Here is a 22197-nt window from a genome sequence, read left to right as displayed (position 1 = left end):
GATGTAGTTGCATTTTTGCAGGTCAGACTGTGATCTCCTCTTAAGCCTCTGCATTGAGACGTAGCCGACACATCTCTGGGGTGCCCTTTAATCTGTAAAAAGCAGGGGTGCATCTCATGGAGGGAGGCATGCGCTGGGTGGGGGATCGGAGGGGGGGCTTTTACGGGGGGCCCGAGATGAGGCCCTTCCAGATCAGAGACCTGATACTGTCATGCATCAGGTTAGAGGTCAAACTTGAGGCATCTGAGCAGCAGGGATTTAAAATTCAACATCCGAATGCGCGACATGAGAAAGTGGCGTCTGCAGACGCACTGCTAGTCAGTCTCCCCTAAAAGCCTTCACAGAAAATCAATAGTGGTCTCCATAAGACTTAATCTGGGATCCACACTACTACCGTGGCAGGCGGCCAGCTGAGTGATGTGTGCGGTTTAAACAGCCCCCGCATCCTGCCCGCTTATCTGTAGGTGTCCCGATGATCGCTCGGCTTTCTACTCATCTCGTCTGGCTGCTTTTTTTTCTTATTCTTTTTTTTTTTTTAATGCTCGTATCCCAGCCCTCCTCTTCCATCTCTTCCACCTCTTCCTCCTCCTCCCCCCTCCTCTTCCTCCTCCTCCCCTCCCTCTCCTCGCTAAGTTCGATGCGATCGGCTCTGGGCCCTGCCGTGAGTTCTCGGTGCGGGCGACAGCGCTGCTGAACATGGCGTCAGACGGGATGATTTTAACGAACCACGACCACCAAATCCGGGTCGGAGTCTTGACAGGTAAACGCAGAGATGCCAATCGCCTCTTTCGCATTTTGCTCACATTTCCATGCGTTCATTTCCGCCGGCTGTCCGCCCGGATCTTCATACATGTCGGCTGGTTTTTGCGTGGCGACGGCGGCGGCGGCTCTCGCTCCCTCGCTGGCTTTTGCAGCCTCTGATTAAAACCCCTTTATTTCTCTCCCTCTGCGCTCTTTTACCGGTATGCATTCATCTACATGCTACATTACATCCAGCGCTTATGCGGTGGAAGCGGCGAATGTGCGCTCTGCATCGCTTTGCGTCCGCTCATGTAGATTTCTCGTCGAGCCGTTTCCCCTGCCGAGGAAGAAGAGCTCAGTTTATGTGTATTGAATAATTCATGTCCCTATCTGCTTGTCAGAGCTGAAAATTACAGCTGACCGTGTGTTGTGTCGCCGCTAAAGATGCTCGGGCTATAGATTGCATTATTGACACCCAGCTGAGCGCAGCGATTTTTGAAGTGTGGCTCACGACAGTTGCTGAAGGTGGATGTGGTGCTGGTGGTGCTGCTGCTGTTGCTGCTGGTGGTGGTGGTGGTGATGAGCGCATCCTTGGCCTGTTAAGAGCAGCGGACGATCTGAGACAATTTGTGAAAATGCGCGCAGACGTCGGATGGGGCTTGTTTTGTGAATGACGGCGCTGGCCGAGGAGTTTGCATGACACATGAGCCCCGGCTCGGCTCGGCTCGGCTCGGCCCGGCGGGGCTGAACGCACGGGTAAACCCTCCTGACATTCCTCCAAAACGCAACGCGATGACGGCGCGTCTCTCACTTACCAATATTGGAAGCGTTACGCGCTCGGATGCGATGCGCGGCTGTGAGGCGGCGGATGGTGCTGGATGTAGCCGTCGCCGGCCTTCATTTTTCCTCCTGTGTGTGTGTGTGTGTGTGTGTGTGTGTGTGTGTAGCCTATTGCTTTGTCATGTTTCTGATCGTCAAGCATCACGCGAGGCGAATCCAGCGGTTGTTGTCATGATCGGAAAGTGAATTAAATTTTTTTGGAGGGATGTGGACAGGGAGGAAGGGAGGGTTTTGATGGTGGTGGGGTGGATGCATGATAAAGGCTGTCCAGAGGAATACCCCCCTCCCTCCATCTCTCTCTCTCTCTCTCTCTCTCTCTCTCTCTCTCTCTCTCTCTCTCTCTCTCTCTCTCTCTGTCCATCCTGTGTGAGGCTCGCTCGATCAATATTTCATGAAAGCCGTGATCTCACGCGCTCGGTATCCCTCCGTATGGAAATCCAGCGCGGAGGAGGTGGTAGGCGATGTGTAGCGACGGAGGAATGACTGTGTAGCCCCTCTCCTGAAATCTGCCAGGGAAACCCCCACCACCAACAGCACCAACACCACAACCACCCGTCGTCTCCTTCTCCATCCCTCCTCCTCCTCGTCGTCCTCTCCTCGCGCTGGAGAGGGAGAGGGAGGCAGAGCGCTGTCCGCGGTGCTGAAATCCAGCGTCACTCACAAATCAGTGCGGTACTGACCTTAGCACGGTAAATACTGCATCAGATAGATACACCCAGGCATGTAGAGGAGGATAAACCCATCTCAAGCCACCTTCCTTCATCTCCATCTCCATTTTTGGGGCTGACATGAGTGTGTGAGGAGGATTTTGGGAGAGAAACTGATCAGGATTTGAGGTTTTTTTTAGGCTTCACGCTGGTTTTTGCTCATCTAGGTGCTTGTTTTGGAGGTCAGAGTATCCCCATCCTACTTCGATGCCCACGCCACATCAGAGGGGGTTAATTTCTCTATCAGTCACTTGAATCCCCAACTGTATCCCCAGCGTAGTGACAGATTGCCAGTTTGATCTCGCTGTGCAGTGTTGACAATTCCCGCATACATATGCCGATGTTGAGACGCGCAGAGACACGAGCGACAGGCTTATTTGTCTTTTTGATGTATTTGTGTGTGTATATGGAGTAGGAGGGCTTGCACTGTCAGGGAAACAAAGCATCAAAGGGGGGGGGGGGGGGGGGGGGGGGGGGGGGCATGGTGGCATTAAGTTGCCATGTTTTAGCTGACCCTTAGCCTTTTAAGAATCTAATCGTGGCAGGATTACTCATGGCTACAAAGACCGCTGTTTGATTTTTTTCCCCCCCTCTTTTTTCTTGTGAGATGATGTATTTTGACAGCAAGAACTCCCCTGCTGTGCTGCCATGAGGGAGCCGAGCTCCAAATATTCAGGTTGACTGGATCTCTCTTGTACCGCATGAACCTTTGTCGCCACACCTCAGCCTTCTCCATCCGCGGCGTTCATGCCGTTAGTCTACTGTGTTACGGGCCCTGTGTGAGCGGAATGCTAATGGGGGGTCTGGAGCAGCGCTCGATCTCCCTTCCTGCGAGGGTCAAAGGTCAGCAGTCCACTCCTGCATTCAGTCACCGCGGAGGAGATGAGACCTTGGCTCACCCTCTTCCATCACTTAGCCCCACATCCCTCTAGACAGGTGACAGAGCCCAGGGGACATCTCAGTTTAGACCCTGGACACACAGTGCAGGGGAGGTGAGGTTGACATGTCCCTGTGTGTGTGTGTGTGTGTTTGAAATAATGCATGTGTTTGGTGGAACGTTTGAGTAAGAGGTGGGGTTCATTTGCAGGGAGAAGGGGGGGAAGGAAACTTGAAACAGGATAATTGGGGTGAACACGCTGTCGCCTGTCAGAGATGTCACGCTGAAAATGTGACCTTTGTCAGGAGTGGATGAAAGCGTCTCACGCTGTGCTCATCCTATTGTGAGGTGTGTGTTTATTTTCTATTTTCCCTCCGTCTACCTGTGCGTGCGTGCGTGCCTGCGCAGCGCACGCGCATATGTGTGTGTTTGCGTGTCGCGATGCATGAGTGCTCAGAGGCCGATCTCTAGCTGTCGGTGTTTCTTCCTGTTGAGTTTTAATTGTCCTGGGTCTCTCTCTCCCTGGGCCCGCCTCGGGGTCTGGCTGCGCGCTCACTCGCTCCAGCTAAATATGCGCGCCTTCATCGCTTGATGCATGCGTGTATTCAGGGATGCAGTCGTAAATGAAGAGGTGGTGAGTTGTGGCCTCAAGTTTGTGATGGGCAAAGGACTGTACAAACCCTCCGGAGATAAATTATTTTTTCAGACACGTTAATTTACTTTCTCGTGGAGATGCTAGCTTGCTCGTCTGATTTAGGATGATGTATAGTATTAATTTATAAAATAAACATCTGTGCTGACTTAAAAGGGTGTTTATCAGAAATTGGCAGACCTTTCAAGATTTTTCTAGGAAACCCTCTACCCACATGATCCGTGTGCACACATGAGTATGCAAATGCATGTCCTGTGTGTGTGTGTGTGTGTGTGTGTGTGTGTGCCTTTTGCATGTGCGAAATGTGCATATGCATGTGACTCTGCTCTGCTCTTTGTCTTTTTTGCAGTAATACTGAGCTCTGGCTGCAAAACACAGCTTAGCAAATTCCCCCCAGCCCCAAATATAGCTACTGTATGCATACCTCCCATGTTCACACGCACACACACACACACACACACACACACACACACACACACACACATAGAGAGCGCTGCAGAAGGCATTCAGTGGCTTTTAGTCTGTGTAAAGCCAGCGTGTATGTGTGGAACCATATGGCACTATTATACAGCAGCTCTCCATGCATGGGCCATGCATGCTCTCGGATGTGTGGCTTGATTCACAGCCCGCAGAAAGCCCCATTGACGCCGGCTGCTGAGCATGTGTGGGTTAACTCCAGCCCTTCCTCAAAGAGACAGGACACACGCTCAGCGCCGAGCTTCCAATGAGGAACCAGGGCAGGTAAAAGCTCCACTCTGCGACAGACAGCACACATTTTTACCCTCTCCTCTGTCTCTCTTTTTCTATCTCCCTCGGTTGTAACAACTGAGAGAGGCTCGGGGATGTGTGGGTGGCTCTCTAAACTTACATGTCTATCAGAAAGACATGAATCGGCGGCAGGCAGGCTTCCCAAAACAACCACATTTAGATCGCTCTCACAGTCCCTCTGTTAAGTAGAACTAATTCTGTGACTCCCTTCAGCATGGGTTGGAAGCTTTTATTTTGGCGGAGCGGTGGTCTGTTTGTTAATCATACGTGGTCTGCAGTTTGTTGGGCTGTTAGAGGTGAGGGATTGTCCTAGAAAGCAGGCAGAGGAAAGCACATTTCCATTATGAAAAGAATACATGATGAATGGTCACACAAAAACTGTGCAGCCCCAAACTAAATATGTGATTTGTTGAAAATGATTTATCCTCTTGTGTTGATCACGTGTGCGTATTCCCCCCTTTTTGCTTGTCTGCGTGCATGTGGTTTGCAAACATGTACGCCTGCCTGCTTGTGTGTGTACTTGTCTGGCTGCAGATGGGATAATAACTATTTAATCTGCTTTTCCACATAATTTAATCTCTGGAGTTTGTCCCAAGCTCACCTTAACAGCTCAGGCGCTAAAGAGGCTCACTAGAGAAACAGCAGTCAAGTCAGCAAGAGGCGGCCTTGCGTGCCAGAGCACCTTGACCAAAACTAGGAGACGCCATCATCTGTCACCGAGCGGCGTGGGCGGCTGCCAGGCTATGGAGCAATCTCCTCTCGCTGTCTCTCTCTGAATGACTCAATCTACTGTCTACAATGCAAGTCAAGGGTTTTACAATTAAAAGAAAGCTACAACCGCAGACACGTCGTCAGGCTGTGACATTCTGACTGCTGTCTGCTTATATTCCCCCGTCAGGAAATGACTACATTCACCAGACTGCTGTCACCTCACTAGTGTGACTGAGTGTGCATGAACATTTTAGCTTTGGGTTTGATAATAGCGTGCTGCAGATGCAAAATGCAACAGATCCTCCAGCTGACGCGCAGCGAGGAATTCTCTCCGTGTTGCTGTTGTTGCAGAGAACACCAAAGTGAGATTTAGTTGACTGTAGAGTTTTTATAGAATTAAAAATGTTTAATTTCTCAATGGTACCTCCGGCTTGGTTGTGGCTTCCAGCAAACGCAATTGGCTAATTTCTGCTTTTGGGAAGCTGTTCCCTGTGTCGAGCCAGTGGCTCCAACTGGTTGGCTTTGAGGCCTGCATAGGGGGGCGAGGCAAGAATCCAGTGTTATTGTGCACTGACTGCACCTGAAATCATTTATGCCTTTACACAATCTTGTTTTAAAGGTCAATAATGATTTCCTACATCACCCAGAAGAGAGTTTTCTGCCAAAATGCGTTACAGTGAATTCAGTTAATTGTGTAAAATATCAAGCTAAATTTCAAATGTAGTTATGCATATTTTTACCCCATTAAGATGTGTGTGTGTGTATATATATATATATATATATAGAGAGAGAGAGAGATATCAGAAGAGTGTTTTTAATTGATATTGTGATACTAGCGTGAAACATGTTGCGCCCATTGACCTCCTCACTCTTGCGAAAAGCTGAGCTGACGGCAACATGTGTTGGACGAAAGCAAATATCTGTCGACAGGCTCTTGGAGCCAGCTGCAGTTAGCTTTGACAAGGACCGTATTTCGGGGGACTTTGATATTCTAAGCCGAGACGCCTGAAAAACCTCCTGCTCTCAAACTCAATTGCAGCATTGGTAATATCACGTTGTCTGCATCTGGCCAGTTGTCCGTGGGGAACGCCAAAAATACACCATCAGACTGTAAAGCAGACCCCGAAACGGACATCAAATGGATGTTATTTTGACGGCGTGCGAGACAGATGCAGAGTAACAGATCAGTTGGGAGTTTGGTGTTTAAAGACGCTTTACCGATAAATTACCGGAGCCATAATCAAGCGCTTAAGACCACTCAGCCCACCTGCTTATTTGTGAAGTCTTTGCAGACTCCCTCATGGCCGCCGGCCCGCCTGTGCTCCCATTAGCATCGCGGCGTTGTCATTCCTCCCCATTTTCGACCCGGCTGACGCCGAGACAGCCAGACGTGGCGTCCTGACATGGCTGTTGCCATGACTGGATAACAAAAACATAAAGTAGCTGTTAACATTCGGTTCACTGGTGATATAAAGATACGTGTTCTGGATGGGAATCAGAGAGCCCCGGGCGTGTGTCTACCCACTAGCGTGATTTTATTCCTGCTTTTCTCATGCTTTGACCCAACTCTCTGTGTCTGTCTGTGGTTGAATCATCTGTAAGCCGCTACCGGGGTGTTCCCTTGCAACAATATGTGGGCATCTGTTCAACAATATGCTAGTTTGAGAGGGATACACTCGGAACAGAGGCGCTAAACAGGGGAGGGGAAAAAACACACAAATTGGGGATCCTCTCTTTCGTGCTTCTTATTCCTGTATTTTTAGATCATCTTTTAGCCAAATTTGGTTCAGGCTTTCAAGGTTGTTGCCTGTATCAACCTTGGTGTGCGCTGTGAAATCAGAAATATTGATAACGCTGTGATCTCGGGTGGGGGGGTAAAAAACAAAATGGTAGCAGGAGAAAGGCAGAGGAGAGATGTGTTTAAGCTCTTTGTTTGCATGTGGTCGGAGGAGGATTTATCCTTCGGTTGGGTGGGGCTCGCACTGTAGCAGTAGTTTGAACACAGACTGACCCTTCTCTCGCTTGCTCACTCTCTCTCTCTCTCTCTCTCTGCACAACACACACACACACGCACACACACAGCTGTGACAGTGGACAGCAGTAAGGCAGGCGGGCCACGTGAGCAGAATAGACAATACAGGATCAGGGACACGAACACAGAATGAAAATTAAGTCCTCACTGCAAAGGAATTATTTTCAGCGTCGAGTAGCGGGGAGTGGAGTGCGTGCTGGGGCGGGTGGAGGTGACTCTCCTCCCCCTTTTTGCACACACCCCTCTCTGTCTCTCTCCCTCTCTGCTTCCACAGCCCGTGGAAATAATCCTCCCCTACTGTAAATGGTCTTTAATTGCGAGTTAGAACAAGAGGCAGACGGTGTTTGGCGGACAAGGAGCAGCGTCTCCTCCGCTCTCGTAGGCTCTTGTCATCTCTCCAGAGAAGAGCTCCATCGGGGCTGCCTGGAAAGCTATTCCCAGACTGGATGCGTAGGTGTAGGAGAGCTGGCCGGTTCCCACTCCCTCCTGGCCTAAAGCAGCGTTACAGTCTGTCATTCATTTGAGGTGATAATCGCGGGAGGCTAGCATAGCCGAAAACAAAGAGGGGAGATTACGCTCGATATTTTTGGGAGGAAGCAAAAGAGCAACAGAGACGCTGGTGCTTTTTAGTGTCAGCACTTATCTTGTTTTGACAGAAAAACAGGCATAGGACATGCAGAGCTTGAAGCTATTGTTTTCTATTTTTGTTTGGGTGATAAACAGGAAGGACTATTCTGGAATGAGTAGTAACACCTTCCAGCAAGCGCTTGATGGCTGGTGCGGTAGCTACTGTATGTCCAAACCCTTGCATTCATGTGACGTGCAGCCTCGCGGGTCACAACAGGTGAAACTCTCTGCACATGCCAAAAGCTATAGCAGGTCAGACACCGTAGAAGCGTGGAATTTTCCATCTCCAGACTGTAGCCAGTGACGCTTGAGCAAATACTGCTACATTTTCTCCATCTTTTCCTCACTATTTATGCTAATAATGCTCATAGCAAAATCTTTCATAAAGCTTTTAATGCATGTTAGGTTTAAGGGATTTTAGCATTGTTTAAGAGGTTTTGTACACATGCACGTTGCACAGTATCTGTATTCTGTACTGAACAGCTAAGGCTATGGCTAGAATAAATTATAGTGTTTTCAGTTGTGGTTGGCTGAAATTACAGTATGCCCTGCAATGTCTGCGCAGCCTGCGTAACAAAACCAGCACATGATGCGTTCAGGTGCAGTACTGCCATTTGCTACCCTCGTTTTGAGCCTAATGCACGTTTTGGGTCGCGGTTATGCACACATTTTATGTCAGATATTTTCAAACACAAAGCGGTTTTAAATGCACGTCCTCAATAACGAAAGCTCATGTAGGAGCTAGCTAGCTACACTGACACCACAAGAGCTGTGATTGGTCTACTTTGGCCACATGTGGCCCCATGTGAGTTTCTGGTTGGTCCACAGTAAAAAGAAACATGGAGTTTGTTGAAATAGTAAATACTCTTCTGATGCCAGATTTGCATTTGATCTTGCAAAGCCGTTTCCAGTGTAAACCTCCGCCTTGCCGAATCTATCACCAAATAAATTTGGACGGAGGAGTTTAATTTGGGCTTAGGGGAAATTTTTTGTAGTGCATTTTCAAAATCTTCCATTTTGCTAATGTTGTACAATTTCTTTTAAACGCCTTTTACTAGTAGATTGAAATCAATTTATTCCTGTTTTTCCACATAATTGATACACGTATTGTGCAATTTGACCCTGCAATAACACTGCAGCTGATGCACCTGTAATCAGTTCAAAGACCCGTTTGCTTTTAAGACACTTTCTGATTTATTTCTGGTTCGTTTTTTTGTTTTCTTTAGACCGCTCCTTGTTCCCCTCCTCCTCCTCTGCTTGGGTCAGTCCCTCGCGATAACCTGTGCAAGCAGAGAAGCCGCTGAGTGATGGCGATAGAGATTGAGATAAAAGATACAGCGGCGGGTTTTAACTGATGAGTCACTTTGTGGTCCGCTGCCGCTGGATCCTGAGTCCTGGCTTGAGGTGTTAATTAGGGCTGAAGGGACGGAAGGATGCAAGAGGGATGAGCAAAAAAAAAAAAAAAACAGGAAAAAAAGTCATTGATTCATTAGTAGCCCGCGTACGCTGCCATGCCTCCTCACGTCTTTATCAGCCCTCATCTAATAGGTGTCTGAAATGCATACCTCTCTCATGTTTCACTCAGGGGAGGAGGTCAGCTCGCCTGTATCTGGCATCTGTCACCGCCTGACGGGGTCCTGATGTCACAGGGAGCTCCTCATTGAGAGCAGAGGCTACGCTAGCAATGCTAATAGTCTCAGCGCTCCAATGTCATCCTTTTTAGTCATATGAAATCATTTCAAAGTCAACACACAGATAATATTCCCTCCATTTTTAGTTCACTATCCATAATGTAGACTGCTGGACACGTCAGTTGTAATAATGAGATCCTGGCATCCTTGAACGTCGTACTGAGCTGCCCTCCACCTGTTTGATTTACAAGTCAAAATCTTGCTTTAGTAAAAGCTCAGGATCTTAAAGTACCTGAGGTGAAAGTGCCAAACGGCCCCTCTCAGAACAATATATATCATATTATTTAATTATATTTATTGATGCATGAATTTGTTCTTGTGGAAATTGTCCGAAAGCACTCAAATACACATTAAATAATGCGCACATTGATTCTTCTCATTCTTCTGCTTCATGAAGTACCAATGCGCTGTGCATGTACTGACCATAACCTTCTCTTATTGTTAACTCGACCCCAAAATCTGACCAATTGCCGCAAAGTCATATTCAGGTCATGCAAGTGATCATACAGCACACTCACATTCACATACACAAGACATAGCCCCCCTCCCCCCAATCCTGTGTTTATCCTTGACAGAACGTGTTTCCCGTCTTGCTTCACTCAGCTGGGGCCTCTTTTCCAAGTGACTGCGACACATACAGACAGTGTCCATCACTGTAATGTTGGTAAAAGTTGGTCTCGTTTTAATTACTTTAAATGTGGCCGGAGAGCTTAATCTATAATGATACATCATAATTAATCTAAACTTTATATTAATTATCCACATCTGCAAATGTTGAGAAAAAGTCTGAGAAAATGACTCAGTTGAGTAGTTGTGGTTTGGACAAACAGGGGCTTGAAGTTAGCAGGACATGGACATACTGGGCTAGGAGGGTGTATTAAAGGTGTTCTTGAGTTGTATCATGGGAAGTGTAATTTTTTCCTATATATATCTGGAGTTTGACCCATACTGAGGACTAAAAATTTGATATTTTGGCCTCGATTATCTTCAATTTCTTACAAGTAGCAACTAAATTGTTGAAGTACTCTTCTAACAAATATATTTATATTTTTTTAATCATTGATTGAATGATGATTTTGTCTGTACATTTAGCAACACATTCTAAGTCAAAGTATTTTATTGACTCATTAAGTCAACAAACTGTGTCAACAGTTGCAAACATGCGCCGTACCCGCCCATTACATGTCATGCTCAATGTTGTTTTAATGCAAAAAGCATGCTTCCAGGATCTTTTAAACATGCTCATTAACTAAAAAGCCAACAGTTTTGCCCCCTTCCTGGACGGGAATCAGGGGGACTGTGAGGAGAACAAACTGCTCAGATCTTCAATCTAGCGCAGCTGCTATTAATTCTTCCTCACTGCAGGAAGAGACAGGGAACTTCATTTATGTCAACATCGCTCAGGTTTTCAGCATTTTGATGCTTTGTTGATGTTTGCCAAACAGAGACAGAGAAGTGGGTGCACTTTGAAGAGGGTCGAGGTGGAACAGGGAGAGCAAGTCAAAGTATGAAGAAAAAAGGTGCACACGACTGCAAAATATGTCCCATTTAATTTATGCAAACAGCACCCAATAGAAAAGCTTGAGGTTAGGAAGCGTCACACAGCGACACATAATATGACAGAAAGATGAGTGTTCGTACCAGGGAGGCGGGAAAGCACCGATGGGAAGAGGTGTAGCGCTGTGTGACTTCTGGCTGTCACCCTTGGCAACGGCCCCTTCCTCTCCTTCTTGACGCGCTGCCAGGCTGTCCACTGGCTTGTCAGTTGTTCAAACCCCCCCCCCCCCCTCCTTTCCATCCCTTCTTCCCGAGGCCAAAAGAGCGGCCATGTCGAGGTGCGACGCGTTGATTGATGCGTGTGACACATGCTTCCGGGAACCACCGTCGTCCGAATTGGGGAGAAATGTTTCTATTTCTGTCGCAGCGAACGCGAAAGGTGACACACGGCAAGGAGAGAGGATGTTCGGAGGAAAAAGTGTCCAGAATCGATGTTACGTTTGATGGCTCTCAATTAAAAAGGCTTTTCCCTGCAGTGTTTACAGTTGCTGCAGAGCGAGTGCTGCGATTGCATTCATAATTGACAGTAATTATATCAGTCATTGGCTTGCTCACACATTTATATTTACATCAATTTCACTAATCAATTCCATATCAATGATAATTGAAATCGAGTTTGACGAGTGTTACAAGACTTGGGAGTTTAGCGATAAATAAAGCTCATTCACCCTCTCTTTCACGTTTATATACAACTACAGTGATGTTATATACAAAACATGCATGCACCGTCGCAATGCCTGCACTCACTGGATACTCTCTACCATGCACACTTGTTATTAAAGCCCTCACTCACCATTGCTCTTTGTAAGCTCAGGCTGGATATTCTGCCTTGTCCACCCATAGACGTAGCCATTGGTACATTCTTTGTAAAACCGTTTGGACGCTCAGACTACGAAGTGTTCATGTAGTAACATCCTTTATACAATCATGTGTTCACAAAGTGGTGAACCTCGCTCCATCCCTGCTTGTGAACGACTGATTCTTTCCAGGATGCTCCTTTCATACCCAATCATGATGCTATCACCTGTTACCAATCAACCTGTTTACCTGTGGAATGATCCAAACAGGTGTTTTTGGAGCGTTCCACAACTTTTCCAGTCTTTAGTTGCTCCTGTCCCAACTTGTTTGAAACGTGTTGCTGCATCAAATTCAGAATAAGCAGATATTTATAAAAATCAATGAAGCTGATGAGGTCAAACTTTAAATATATTGTCTTTGTGCTGTTTTCAGTTGAGCATATGTCTGTGTTTTTATGCTTTGCACTGCTTTTTTGGAATGGAGGTTGTGTTAATAAGGCTATTCTTGGTCTGCTTTCATCTACATCCTTCAAAAAAGTGTGGGAAGTTATTGTCTTCGCTCCTGAGATTTCTTCCTGCTGACTGTCCTTTAAGTCTGTACTGAACTGGGAAAAAGGCAGTGTGCTGCTGTGGTGTGCTTCTCCCTCTGCTTGGCATCACTTGCAAGATCACCTGAATCTTCAGGAGCTGGTTTCACCGGATTCATTTGAGGCGATTTTAAATGACTTGCCGCTGTAGATGAATGTTTTTTGATTCTGTAATTTGTTCTGTTTTTAACAGTTATTTATTTAGGGAGGTTTCACTGAGAAGAAGTCACAGTAGCACACATTTACACCTGGAAGCTGCCCAGTATAACCAGGGGGGTTACGTCAGGGTCAGGGGACTTACTCAAGGGCACCTTAGTGGTGGTAATGAGAAAGGGGCAAGCACTGCCATTTCACCCTCTCCACCCAGGTTTGGCCTGCTGGTACGGGGAATTTAAGCGGCGAGCTTCCTTAGGTCAGCACTGCCCCCCCCCCACCACACACACGCACACACACTGTTACATATTTGTCTTTTTCTGTCTTTATGGCTCCAACTGTGTGATTGTGCTGCTGTCTGTCTTGGCCAGGACACTCATGAAAAAGAGACATTTAATCCCAATGAGGCTTCACTCACGGTTAAATAAAATAAAAAATAAATCACACTTTATCTAAAAAAAAAAAAACATCTCTGTTTTTCTCGCTCGCTATTTCGGTCCCCGTCTCCTCACCTCTCTCTCCTTGTTGGTCCACCTTTCTCACTTTCTTACCTTTGCCGTCTGTCTGCGCTTAACTCGCTCCATCTCCCCGGCGCAGCGAAGGAGCGAGCAGTGCGAGGGGAGCATGTACATGTGAATAATGGAGGAGGCCAGCTTCTCCCTAACGAGGTGTGTTTGATGGCCGACCTCAGCCCGGTGTGTGTGTGTGTGTGTGTGTGTGTGTGTGTGTGTGTGTGTGTGTGGTCAAGGTGTTCTCCCATTCTCCTCCTCCATAATTCAGCGTCATGCCTTTTTCCGCTTCTACCTCAAAACCCTTTCAGATCATGGCACCTGGGAATCAAATGTTAATAGACACCCGCCCACACACTCACACACACACACACACATCACAGCCACAAATGCTCAACACATACACACAAGAAAGGCTTTGATTGACATGACGTGGCATGGCTCGACAGCTTTGTTGCCCTTTTGCATCATTTATGGTCCTACAACAGGCATGACGGGTGGTTTTTCAATCTCGGCACACGACTGCGTACGTTTGAGCGAGTGACTCAGGGAGTTTCTCACTCAATTTCCTCCGTTCTGCTCCATTGCCTCACCTGTTCTTTTGTATTCCGTCTTCTCTTATTGTGGCAGCAGATTTATGGAGAGAAATACGTCTCAGCACTAGTGACCCACTTGGAAATTCCACGACTGCGGTGAGAACACGGATGTCCGAGTTTGCCTCCAGCATTTGAAGGCAGCATATACATGAGAGGCCCAAAGGGTGTCTGAAAGAATAATAAGTTGATTAGTCATGTGATAGAAAATTAGCTTCATTCGTAACGCTGACTTTCAAATTCTAAATGAGCGTTTCATAAATCGTATGATTGTGCAGGGATGTGTAACCAATCAGGTAGTGCTGTGGGCGGGACAGACAGAGATAGACACATACATTCAGGAATTTATATGTATTTATGCTGACATTACTTAAGAGTTATATTCATGAAAGAAGGAGGATTTAATTAAAAACACTGGTTGAATCTGATTGATCGCCTTATTTAAACTGAGGATTTTATTCAAGGATTTTTTTATGTTTTTAGAGTGATGATATAAAATATGACAACAGATGTTTGAAGCTTCATTTGAAAACCTCAATAGAAGTTTCAAATGTTATAAAAAAGACAAAAAAAGTCCCACAATCAGTTGATTAAATGTTTTGTCAATTGACAGAAAAGGAATCTACCACTATTTTAATTATCGATTAAATTTTTCAGAATAGAATTCACAGATTTCAGTTAGAGCGTCACAGACAAACCAAACCCTGAAAAACTCCCTGTATGTTCTGACTCCTCCAGGGGCTTCCCTCTCGGTTTCCCCCTGCACTGACATGCACATGCATGTGTGTCTCAGTGGGATAAGTGATGAGATGTGTGAAATATGGCAAGTGGAGCACTCTATTAGGCAGCCCCCACCCACCCACCCGCCCCCTCGCCTCCAGGCATCCTGCTGCTCCAACATACAGTGAGGCTGGAGAGAGAGAGACGTCACAGAGGCTGTGCTGACGTGCTGGTGGGCCCGACTGAGGCGTATTGAGGAGTTTGGGTTTTAAACAGCTGAGCCTGAGCCAAACACCCACCACCGAAGAAGAAGAAGAGGAGGAGGAGGAGGAGCAGGAAGTCCTCCCTGCATCAGCCTCAGCTAGCATTAGCCTTGCGTGCATTTGCGTGCATGCGTGTGCATGTGTGTGTGTGTGTGTGTGTGTGTGTGTGTGTGCGCATGTGCGTGTGTGGACATGTGTGAGCTCTGACAGTGGGAAGCCGCAATGTAATTGCTGACACTGTCCAGAGGATTGAATGTAATGAAGGTAGCTGCTTACAGGCTGCTTCATTAGTACAGCCGGGCCCAGGGCCGTCCCTGTGTGTGTGTGTGTGTTTGTGTGTGTGTGTGCGTGTGTGTGTGTGTGGGCATGTAGAACTCTGCATCCTGGGAAATAAGGGGAGTTGAACAGTTTGCGCACACACACACATACACACATGCATTACTAGCCACCCACTCACACATTAACCAACGCATCAACAAGCATCGGCAACGCGTGGAACATGTTGATTGTAACCTTCATCCATAGGTGTTAATTTCCTCCGTTTGTTTGCTACTTTAGGTCCGTCTTCCTCAACAAAGGCTGCACTTCAGAAAACATTACGGACAAAACATAGAAATACTACATAAGTTCCTCTTTTTTTTTGCTGTTGCAACCCTACACTGCATTTTGAAGGTTGTGCTGGATGTCTTAAGTGTCATGGATTAAAAGACGAAAGGCTGCAGCTAACGATTATTTCCATTACTCAGTTGATTTTAAAGTTAATTGATTAGTTGTTTGGTATTTAACATGCAACATACAGTAATAATGAAAACAGTTTTCCAGAGCCAAGTAATATTCCACAACACAACAATTTGAAGTTTACAATTAAATAAAACAGAACAGCAGCTAATTTTCACATGTGAGAAGCTGTAATCAGCAAATTTTTAGTTGACAAAATCCTGCATTTACGTTTTTACATTTGAGTTTTTCTGGATTTGGTCTGTTTACAGGTGTTGTGGAGTACGTCCGCACGTGTGAAAAAGTTGTATAAAGCCTGTTGCGGCTCTAGAGGGAGGTGCACAAAGTCTGCCTCAAGTGATGTCACTCGAGTCAATGTTGGTTGGGGCGGAAGACTATGAGTTTAAAAATGAAAAAAACCTGCAGATGTGGAGTTGACGGGTATTTCAAATTAGGAACTCGAGGCTCCATTTGACGCTACAAGCATATCCAAGCAGCTACTCGAGCCCTACACTCGTCACTTTTACTCTGTTGATCACGCTCATGCCTACGTGCTCCACCCTCCACCCGATCCTCTTTTTTTTCCCTGCAAAGTCTTTGGTATTATCATTTTGACGAAGATTTAATGTTCAGGTGTGTGTTTGTTAAGAGGGGTTAGTCATCCAAGCAGAATGTTCATTGACGAGTTGTCGCTCTTGACCTTCACCAAGCTGTAGCAGGAAGTTCCTTCTCCTCTAAGAAGCCACAGACGGATGTGCCCTTAACTTAATGCTGCCTGGTGTGTCGCTGCGTAGTTTCGGGCGCTGCAGAGTTCCGCTTTGCTCTGTTCCGCTGATTTCACAATGATTGCCGGCACAATATGCTAAAGCCGCGGCTGTGCGGATCGGGCTTTTGTCTCGCATTTCAGAAGCGTGCCTGGCATGAAATGGGATTTGTGGGCAGGGAGCAGGGGCTGGTCATGAGGAGGGCAGCCGGTGGACCAGACGATGATGAAGCTGCCGTCATTGCCACATGGGAACCCTGTGGAGATGCAGCTTAGATTAACTTTCCACTTAGCGGACAACGTGTCACTTACAATATGGTCAAGTCTCCCGCTCCGGAGATCGGCTCGACAGTTGCAGCTCTTGAGATGAGTTTGTCCTAATCAGGGTTGGGGTTGTGGATGTGCATTTGCCTTTCCAATCAGCCAATTCCCCTGGTCAGCATGAGAGTGACCCTCAAGTTTGATCAGGAGCCCGGCATTGATTCTGAATGGCCATCTGAAAGCCTAACCTTGACCTGTCAGACTAACTGAGTCACACCATAACCCTTGACCTCTTCCCATCCCTCCCTCTGCCTCTGTTCTTCCCTCTCTTCCTTCCTTTCAGGGACAGATCACGGAGAGGGGGAAGAACGTTAAGCTTGCTCTATGAAGACCAATCAATACCTGATCTGATTAGGCCTCCGCACATGCATTTCATGACAAACCCTAAAAGCCAACAGATAAAGAGCCCCATTGCTAATGTTAGCCAATAGCCATCCATTACAGAGCCCATCCACTTTCCAACCCTTCTATCTTTGGTCATATTGAGCAAAGTGAAATGAATGAGCTGAGTGTTTTCCATGCACGCCTGTCCGAGGATGCAATCCGGAATGTGCAGCTAAGCCGTGGTTGCACTGGTGCAACCCTGGGTTTCCCTGCATCAGCACCTTGTAAGGATGAAGGAGTAGGAGGAGGAGGTGGAAGGAAGAGGAGGATGGGGAGGCAGAAGGGGCGAGGAGCGAGGCTTGTAACAGGAGGTATCAGAAATGTGCAGCTATATTGATGCCAATGTAAGCACATTTCTATTGAAATCAATAGAGCTGCTCTCAAGCTCATTTTGGCTTCGAACAAGAGAATGGTACCTGGCTCGCTAATGGAGCAGCCATAGATAACACACACAGAAGGAGCTGAGCTGAAAAAAGAGGGAAGAACATGCCTGTTAGGTGTGAATTTATTTATTTGTTTGTATTTCTGTCAGACTGTAATGACATAATCAAAGTTGTGTTTTGTATATGTTGTGTTCTGATCTGCAGAATTCTGTTACATATATCAGAATTTAAGGATCAGTTCACACAAATTTGACAAAATCTGGCCAGTTTTTGGCTTGATGCCATTTCTGCCTCCACGCTTCTTCTTTGCCATGGGCTCTGAAAGGTGGTGTAATTTTGGATGGTTCCCGCTTAACAAAGCCAGCTTCAGTAAGCTCCGACACTGAGAGATCTCTTATCGAACCACCAATCTCTCCTCATTGCTCTTTATCGGTGAGAAGCAAAATATTTCGGTGCATATGAAAAGTATTTTCTTAGCGGCTAAAATGAAACCTTTGGCTGTTTTTATGGTTAATGTGCTCTTTGCAAGCTGGCACTCAGAGATTGTTTGTTAGCATGAAGACATATCACTCTGCAACACCACTCCGTGCTGATAGTCATGTAGTGGTGTTGCACTGATTGGCGACTCTTCTCAGGAACTCATCATATCAGTGTTTTAAGCTTCTCAACTTAGCTGTGCACTGGGATCTCCATTCCTCCAAATCAGGTGTAAAAGTAAGTCACACCTGTTACCGTGATGTGTCAGGTACATTTAATCAGCATGTTATATGTTCTGCTGCTCATCTCATTACTTGAGATATGAAATCTAATTCAGAGGATTCAGGTTCAGGAGCCAGTTTCAATACTGGATTCAGGTTTGATTAGTGCTGTGGAACCCCAACCCTCATTTTTCTGGAGAGGGAGTTTTTGAAATACTTGGAGAACCACAAGCGAAATTTAATTTATTTGTAATTAGAGTGGTCGTAGATGCATATTTTAGTCCTGGAAAGGTGAATATAAAGCTATCTGCATGACTAGAACTGTTACCATTAGATGTTAGTAAAAGCATATCATTTTTGTAATGTGTGTAAAATGATTCTTAAAGTGTATATATATATATTTATGTATATATCCTGTGCGTATCCAGGGCACATGTGCATCCATAGTAAAAATCACCGCAGCATCATCATGACCTATGTGCTGCCCTTACAAACAGTTCTTTTTCTCAGTTTCACCAGTGTCCTTATTTCATTATAATAGCTATATCATAGTATGATATACTATTAGCCAAATGCTAAGTCCATGTCTTTTATTTCCCCATCTTGCACTGACAGATACTTCAAATGCCATCTACTATGGCTTTTAGAGTAAACTGCACCGGATGAATGGCTGCACTCATGCACTGCATATACAATACATGCACTCATGTGTTGGGAAAACACGCATTTAGTGTGTGTGTGTATGTGTGTGTAAACAGCTGTTGGAAATGCCACGGAGAGCTGGCTTGCCGTGGGCCCTCTGCCATCGAAATGTCATGCTACATGGGGGAAGAAAGCCGCGATACCTCATCCACCCACAGCCACACACCTGCCCACCCTCCATATACCGTGCGCACACACATGCACGCTCCCGCCTGGCTATATGATAATGCCACAGCAGGACACATTCATTACGCCTGTTGTCATTAGAAACAAGCCTCATTATACTCAGAGCCTGTGATTTATGATTAATATTTGCAAGGGGTGTGGCGGATCGTCAAGCCCCTTCAATCCATTGATTTCGCTGTACAAGAAAAATAGAGAAGGGGGGGAAGATGGGGGGTCGTTGAGGGGAAAATACTGTGCACGGGTGGGGGATGATGTTAAAGCTGCAGGGGCATTCCGGTCATGGCGTGGGAAATGAGATGAAGGAGAAGGAAAGTAGAAAGCGGGGTGTAGGGTGCCATATTCAAGGTCCCTGTATTCCCTGGCGCTGTAAATTGTCTCTGGAACTTTTCTCTGTGGCTTCATTAGTAAGTGTCTTTTCAATATTTATAGCCGTGTTAATAAAACATCAATACGAGAGGCCTTTGTGAAGAGCTGCAGGCTGTTGGGTGCTGCAGTCTCGGGCTTTTCACTGATGTTTGGACGATAAGGAGGAGTTCAGGTGAGTGCTGTGCAGAGTGTGAGCAGAGACTGAGATCACGAAATGCAGGATGCTTTTTGGACAAGCACTGCAACATGGAAGAGGAAGTAGAGCCGGTGAAAAGATATTTTCTGCTTTGATTGTTGGTGGCTGCTGTGTTGATTGTGGGTGGGTGTGTTTTCGGATGGTGGTGGTGGTGTGTGCGTATTATCAGCTGCTGACTAAGCGCCCTGGTTCGGCCTCTCATGTCTTATTTATTCCAGTGGAAAATGACAGTAGGAGCTGGGGTGAACGCTCAGGGTCAGCACAATCCACCCCCCCTCTTTCAGCGACTTACGGCACACGTTGGATTGTAATTCATGATTGGATTCATGATCAATTCATCTATCAACTAGTTTTTTGGTTAATCAATTAACCACCAGGCTACACCATCAAAAAGTAGCTCCTAGAGCTCAAGGTGACGGCTTCCGTTGCTCGTATTTTCCAGCCAACAGGCCAAAACCCAAATATGTTCAGTTAACAGTCATGTAAAACAGAAGGGCAGCAAATCTGTCCGACGTGCCCTTGAGCAAGGCCCCCGAGCCCACACTGCTCTGCTCCCAGTGAAGCAAAGACCAGTGAATGCTTCTCGTTAACTGTCCTTAAATGATTAATCACTCATCGTGCAGTCTTGTCAGTCACCTTTCAGTCAGTTGATTGATTAATCGACCAATCATTTCACATGCACGCTGTGATGTGTAACCTTAATTTTCCCAATGTGGATGCAAAGCACATTTACACCTGGTATCAGCATGCATTCTGCAGCCAGCAAGGTGTAAATGGAGTCTGCACAGTTCTGGCTACATTTTTATTAATCGGCCTGCGCTCCACCTACCTTATCAATCACTGTGGGCAGAATTGAGATGGCATTAATACTTGGCATAAATGAAAAAAAGCCATGATTAGACACTGTTATCCAGATCAAGATAGTCAGGGGTCTTTCCTTTCACATCTATACGTCCATCTGTATGTCTTTGTCTTTGCTTTCCAATTATTAATTCCCCTCCAACTTTTGCCCTCGTCGGTGTCCGCGCTGTGAACAGCAAAGTGCCGAGGTGGTGAAAATGTATCTGTATGGCGATGAAGAGGGAGGGGCTCAGCACTCAGTTGAACTCTCTCCGTCCTGCATAGTTGCTTCCATCACTCCCGCCCCCCCGCATGTGTTTTATTCATTCCACTGCACCTCTCCTCTCGTAGCCTACTCCCTACCAGTCATTTCCCCATCTTCCCATTTTACCTCACTGCTCTCTTTCCTCTCCTGCTCTCGTTTCTCTGCCCTCCCTCTTTGCTTTTGGAGTATTCCCACCGCCGCTCGCCTCCCTCCTCTTCTCTCTGTACCCCCCCTCCCCTCCTCTCATCCAGCGTGAATTGCTCTCTTAATCCTGTCAGGGTTAGGCTCCAGCTCACCCTCCCTCAACTCCACATGTCCATCCTACCACCTCTCCTCCTCCTGCTTTGCTCCGCCTGGGATGGAGCTGCCTCTCCTCTCCGGGGAGGCAGGGAGGGGGAGAGTTGGTGGAGCCGGGGCCGGGGATGGGCCCTGCCTGCCTGCCTGCCTGCCTGCCTGGGACACAGCTGTGAAGAACAGAGCTGTCTCTCCCTCTATGTCTCTCTTTCTCAGCACATCTGGTGCGTGGGGGGGACTAGGCCATGTTGTGCTGTGTTGTTTTGTCCTTGGCTCAGCATGGTTGCCGGATTTTGGCCTGGCTACGCTGGAGTAGGTTTGGATTTGAGATGCGGATCGGCCCACTGCTGTACCCACAGGGATGAGCCGGGCTCCTTTGGCGTAGTAAGCAATGGCTATTAAGCCGATAGAGTAATTATTAGCTTCAGTATTAGCGTGGGCCCAGTGCATTTTTTGGGCTGCTTCCCTCTGTGGTGTTCTTCAATGGCTGGCTCGGCAGTAGCAGGTGGAGTGTCGCACTCCTTGCATTATGTAACTCTACCCCAATTTAGATCTGACTTCAAATAAATGAAAATCAAGCTGCTGGTTGGCTCCTTTCCCCGCGGATATAAATAGCATTTTCAAATCTTATCTAGAAACAGTGTTGTAGAGGGGAGAGGCTTTGAAATGCAGCCCGACGATTAGGATCCCATTGTTCCGCTCCACACCCCCTCCATTCTCCCGGCTGCTTACAGTAAGCCCGAGGATCTGTGTGTATGTGCCTGGGTGTGTAGCCCTGCACATGTGTATGCATTCATCTGCATCACAGTGTGATTGAGATAGCGGCTAATGGTGAGATAGCATGTGCATGCGCGTGGTGTCGTGGGTTTGAGAGTTTGTAAGTAATTGGTGTGTGTGTGTGTGTTGCTGCTGGGTGTGTCTTTGATGATGGATGCCGTGCTTCTGCTGCTTACCCCACTGCTCCTCTCAGAATTAACAAGGTTGCTAAGATACAGTGGTCTTATATTAGATTAGGTTATCTGCTGTTATTGCTGTTACTATATTTTACCCAGCACCGTGAAGCCTTTATTAATTTGGAAATTTACCCCGCCATGGAATGAAGATGCTGGTATTTGTGCACCGCTGCTCCTCTCCTCTCCTCTTCTGGCTGGGAGGGGGTTGTAGTACTGAAAGCCCCCTAGTCAGATGTCTACCCCACCCCATTACAATCTGGAGGCGGGTCCATACCTCTATTCATCATTAAGCCCATTTAATCCG

The 22197-nt window shown here is 46.8% G+C and overlaps 1 protein-coding gene across 4 annotated transcripts in view; it reads left to right on the top strand.

Annotated features, from left to right (window-relative positions):
- The first annotated feature begins 693 nt into the window (after positions 1-693).
- Positions 694-22197, top strand: part of gphnb (gephyrin b) — a 94019-nt gene continuing 72515 nt past the window's right edge. For 3 of the 4 annotated variants that reach the window (XM_041958144.1, XM_041958142.1, XM_041958143.1), the window contains exon 1: positions 697-760. In XM_041958144.1, coding sequence (XP_041814078.1) covers positions 697-760 — 64 coding nt within the window. Of the gene's footprint in view, positions 761-22197 lie in introns of all 4 variants that reach the window. The other variant, XM_041958145.1, reaches the window with a different exon arrangement.

This window comes from Chelmon rostratus, chromosome 18 (assembly GCF_017976325.1).
Source record: "Chelmon rostratus isolate fCheRos1 chromosome 18, fCheRos1.pri, whole genome shotgun sequence".
NCBI lineage: Eukaryota > Metazoa > Chordata > Actinopteri > Chaetodontiformes > Chaetodontidae > Chelmon > Chelmon rostratus.
Note: the sequence above shows the minus strand (reverse complement) of the source record. Positions and strands in the feature narration are given on the sequence as shown.